General features: G+C 32.0%; 1 protein-coding gene across 1 annotated transcript; it reads left to right on the forward strand.

The window, feature by feature from the left end:
• Positions 1 to 640: 640 nt before the first annotated feature.
• On the forward strand, positions 641 to 3,553 carry LOC149560589 (peroxidase 5-like). The gene is made up of 4 exons (XM_089827646.1): positions 641 to 853; positions 940 to 1,131; positions 2,888 to 3,050; positions 3,141 to 3,553. Exons 1-4 carry the CDS (start codon positions 641 to 643, stop codon positions 3,551 to 3,553), a joined length of 981 nt encoding a protein of 326 aa, XP_089683772.1.
• The last annotated feature ends 1,747 nt before the right edge of the window (positions 3,554 to 5,300 follow it).

Below are 5,300 nucleotides of genomic sequence, written 5' to 3' on the forward strand. Positions count from 1 at the left end.
GACTTCAATTATTTGATTTGCTAATGGATTGTAACAGTAAGGAGAAAACACCCTAAACTATTGAAAATTAATGGTGTATTCAAAGCAGTGCTGGAACATAATATTTATATGGGTGGGTCTACTTTGAGAGCGTCTGACTAGGCGATCATGCATACATATATATTGGATTAAATCATTATATAAAAGTAGTTGGAAGAAACATACCATCCTGATTAAAGTGTACACAAAGAGAATCACGGCTGAAACTTTGCATGTCCATTTGCCTTGCATATGCAGTTCTAAGGCGGTACAATAATTATCAGTATTTTATAAAGTGGTATTACCATATGAAATATTTAATAGTAGAGGTCTTGCAATATTAAATCATATAGGGTGATACTGGATCACAAAATGAGCCATATTCAGAACCTAGTAAATCGGCATTCCTATAATCCAACACTATGTCATTGTTGCTTTTTGAGTAAGGCTGGCAAGATATATATTCAATAAAATTGTGTTGAACAAGTCATCCGCTTTAACGTCTCTGTCATATCCAATAAATAGAGGGTTTGAGGAACTCAATCTTGCAAAACATTTGTTTCTTTGTCCTTCTAGTCTCAACTCATAAGGTTGTAGTCGTGTTAGAATAGAGTACATAAAAATGAAGAAATCAGTCATATTTTCAGTTTTAGCAATGCTATGGATAGCTTCAGTCAGAGCCGATGATCTCAATGGGCTGGAGGTGGGCTATTATAGCCATCGTTGTCCTCAAGCTGAGTCCATTGTGAGGTCAACAGTCTCAGAAGCTATAAAATCGAAGCCTAGCTTAGCTCCAGCACTTATAAGAATGCATTTCCACGATTGTTTCGTTAGGGTTAGTACTTCACTATAATTCACCTCGTATATGTGAAAGAGCTTTGTAGCATATAATAATGTAATGTTTTTTTTAATGATTGGCAGGGATGTGAAGGATCAATCCTCTTAAATTCCAAACCTGGAAAGCCTGCAGAGAAAGCATCACCTGCAAATTCACCAAGTCTACACGGATTTCAATTGATCGATGAAGTAAAAAATAAACTGGAAGCTGCCTGTCCTCGGGTTGTGTCATGTGCCGACATAGTTGCCTTTGCAGCACGAGATTCTTCATATGAGGTTAGTGTTGAAGTGAAAATGTTCTTTGCATTGGGTGCTTTGTACTTTCCAATGGTAACTTCTTCTTTGGAGCTTACCTCGGTTATGTTTTGACGAGTTATGCTTGATTTTTCTTTTGGCTAATTGCAACCTATAAAGATCAATTGTGGAAATCCTAACAGTCTTTATAACAAGATTATTTATTATTGATATTTTCAATCTTTAACATATTATCGCCTTGTTTAAATATGCATGTTTTACGTGAGCTCTTAAGATTTTTAGTCAAGATAAGGTTCATAAATGCAATTAATCAACCAAGTAATAAATTACCTCAAAAAAAAGCTCATAACATCAAAGCTCAATGACCCAACAAGCATTTGAAGCTTGATAGCCCACACAATAATATTATAACTTGTTAGTACAGCATAACCTTATTGACTTAACTTCTGGCATACCTTTTTTATTTTGGGAATGCATTCAAAAGGTTCATGAATTACATAGTGCATTCTTAGAAATGTTTCACTGGAGCTCAACTTGGTAATGTTTACAAACACAAGTGTAAAGATATGCAGCTGGTATTGTTGGACTATAGTATGCTCGGCCTCATACTCCCTTGTTTTGGAGAATGGGTTCGGATAGTCGCCATACTTATCCCACCAGAATATACCCTATTTACCAAGGTTATTATTATTTCATTGAGCATGTTCTGCATACAATGCTAACTTGATTTCAATAAACTCTTGTTTCTATGATCTCATGGTTGTTTTACATTTAAATTTGCCTAATTTGTTTAAATGACTCATACTTAATAGTAGAGATTGTCATTTGGCACCTCCTTCAAAGGTGGTATATGAATTAAGATAGATGCTTTCTCTGGGGATGATCATTGACCAACTTGTATTTGAGGAGTTAGCTATGATAGTTTTCTGTGGACTAGGAATCTTTGCAAAATGCTTGTGAGTTCGATTAGAAGCATGTTATTTTTGACATGGGCGCTATGATTTTACTTTTCCTTCTCCAAAAGAATAATTCTAAGAGTTTCTTTATATCTAATTATGGTTTTCCCAGGTAAATCTCAGAATATATCTCAACCATTTTATCCTATTTCATTTTTACATATTTCTCACAAACGCAATGTTATTACTGATTCACTTCCCAGATAGGCTTTGGAAGCTCCTAATGGAGATGTTTGACATTGGTAGTATCTTTCTGCTGAACAAATTGCTCAATTCTTACACCCACTTCAAAATAATTCTGCCTATGTTCTGTATTTTTCTCTTGGTTTTTGCTTGCATCATTGTTTTTGCTCTTGCTGGTTTGATGGGAAATTTTTTTTTACTCCTCTAGTTTTCTCACCATAATAACCATGACTATAAAATTTTTTTTATTAGATTCTCATCCTTTGATTAATAGAAAGTGATGTTTTTTAAAAGAGGTAAAAGAAATGAAAATAGAATAATGATAGTATGTGATTTATACGTGCCATCTAGAGAGCATCAAACCCATGCATTCTGTGACTAAGCAACATCTATAACTAAGTCTTAGACGACTTTCAAATATTAATTATCTAGTAACAATAACAATAAAAAAATAGTTAATGATTTCAATGTATCGTTTCTCATCATATGGAAATCTATTTATAATATTACTTATTATCAAAAACTAATTCATACATGTTCCACAGTATTAATTTTCCTATTAAATTTTCTTTTTTATTATCTCTAATTTGATATGATTTCATTGTGATATAATATAACAATACTCTTTTCTTTTCCAGGCCGGTGGAATTATTTGGGATGTTCCAGCAGGACGCAGAGATGGAAGAATTTCTAATATATCTGAAACTCAGGATTTACCTCCTCCCACATTCAACGTCACAGAGTTAACGAATTTGTTTAAAAAGAAAGGCCTCACTCAAGAAGAAATGGTCATTCTATCAGGCAAGCACCACAATGTCAACATTACATAAACAAAAATATATAATATCAACTGGAAAAAACATTATTCTGATGTCAGTATGTTTTTCACAGGTTCTCACTCCATTGGTGTATCGCATTGTTCATCATTTAGTTCCAGGCTTTACAACTTCAGCAACACAGGCAGTGCAGATCCCACTCTAGAGGCCAGACTGGTCAAAAAACTAAAGTATAAATGTCCACCACAGCCGCCTGTTCACAGAACTGTTCCAATGGAAACCTCCAATCCATCCACGCTGGATAATGCTTATTACAGCGAGCTTCTCAGAAACAGGGGTCTGTTTACATCTGATCAAACCTTAATCACAAATCCTGACACTCTAAACGTGGTTAAGATTAGTTCAAGGTACCCATCAATATGGAAGGCCAAGTTTGCCAAAGCAATGGTGAAGATGGGCACCATAGAGGTACTCACTGGTTCTCAAGGTGAAATCAGGAAAAACTGCCGAATTGTAAACCGAGGTTGAGAGAATCTTTTGCTTGGTTGAGGATGATAATGTGTTCTATGAAAGGGGTTGCTGTTGGGATATGATTTGATGGATGGTTTTCAATAATGGGGAATAAGTAAAATAGGATTGATAGTTTTCATGGCTTAATAACGGGTGGCATCATTTGAAGCCCGAGAAGTTGTTTCCTGAGTTATTAAATTGTATTTCATTTTCATTTTGAATAAAATTCTCATTTTTTATTTTTTTAATACAAAAGGAGTGATTGGTTGAATGCTAAAGTTTATTAAATAGATGTAATTAATAAATTTAAAGAGATTTGTTTTGGGATGACTAATTGTAGGTGTTTGTTATTGATCATACTATGAATATGTTCATAATTATGATTTGATCTTTTGAAAAGATACATAAAGGAGGCTTGTTTGTACATTTATTTACATTTTTATTCTGTTGAGCTCAACTTCTATAAACTATAAAAATTGGCGCTCGAACTTAATTTTTTTAGAAAAAATCTTAATTGTTGTTTGAGATATAAATTTTGTGTATAGATTGGTAAGCATGGTGTCATAATTCTAGATTATCATAATTGAGCACAACTACACAACCATAGAATGTAAATCCCTAGCGATGGCCTATGCACTCAATAGTTTTGGTATCATTTTATATTCTTATGTTGGCATGGTATCAATATATGAACTGACAAATCCTATAATCTAGCAAAATCATTAAAATAAGTTCATGCATAAAAAGATTATGTAGTTTTAAAAACTCACTAAATGAGATCTATCCTAGCATATGGAAAACTAATCAAAAAAGAGTTCTATGCTACTAACTTTCTTTAATGACTCTAAATTGAGCCTACTTATATTTCTAAAAAATACTAAAAATTTGACTTATCCATGTCTGCATAAAATGTTGAAAGAGAAAGCCTCAATTTAAAAACTTATTACATTTGAATTTGAATAAACTAAGTTGTAAGATTAAATAATTTTTAATTAATATGCATACGCAAACATGTAGGAGTCACTAGACACCAACACTTTATAGGTTAGTATTAGACAGGAACACATTCAATCATGTTAATACTATAAACATTTAAATGACTACAAAAGAAAAGGCAAAATAAATTTTGTTTTGATATAGGCATGATCTAAAAGACTACACAAAGAGAAAAGTTAAAATGAATTGCACTACAACACAATCATATTATTTCACCTATTTTATTTCTGTATAAGAAGTATTTTTACTCATTAAATATAAGAAAATAAAATATATGATATTCTAGAGGTGACAAGCTAAAATTTGATCTAATGTAGATATACAAACCAATAGAAATGATAGGTATTGCTCCATTGTCTTGTAATATTGAAAGATGAGAATCAATTATCTTGCACAACATTACAAATTTTGAACTCTGGATGTACTTATTTAAGGAGCATTTGCATTTTTCTATTTGTACTCTCAATATTATGATTAAAAATAGCATCATAAGATTTATAATCTTCTCATAAGAACAAATTTATTATTTTAAAAAAAAAACTTACATCTATATCTTTTAAATATATTATTTAGATTTATACAACATGTAGACCTAACATTTATTTGTGTTTAAATCAATGTTCAATGTAGTTTTCAAACAATTTGGACCCTTAAAATGCACTATTAACCTCTTGATATATGTGTGATGCTAATGATGAGTGCATATCAAATCAATAGTAGATGGAAAAATACACAAATCAATTGTACAAAAATTGCTTGCAAAACAAGA

Source organism: Cupressus sempervirens, chromosome 4 (assembly GCF_028749045.1).
Source record: "Cupressus sempervirens isolate cs-2001-9-10 chromosome 4, ASM2874904v1, whole genome shotgun sequence".
Taxonomy (NCBI): Eukaryota; Viridiplantae; Streptophyta; class Pinopsida; order Cupressales; family Cupressaceae; genus Cupressus; species Cupressus sempervirens.

Bases quoted from the DNA above. Each gene is read 5' to 3' on its own strand.
- LOC149560589 (XM_089827646.1), top strand. From the start codon at position 641: ATGAAGAAATCAGTCATATTTTCAGTTTTAGCAATGCTATGGATAGCT. The intron at 854-939 runs GTTAGTACTTCA...AATGATTGGCAG, and splicing joins TCCACGATTGTTTCGTTAGG to GGATGTGAAGGATCAATCCT. The intron at 1,132-2,887 runs GTTAGTGTTGAA...TTTCTTTTCCAG, and splicing joins CACGAGATTCTTCATATGAG to GCCGGTGGAATTATTTGGGA.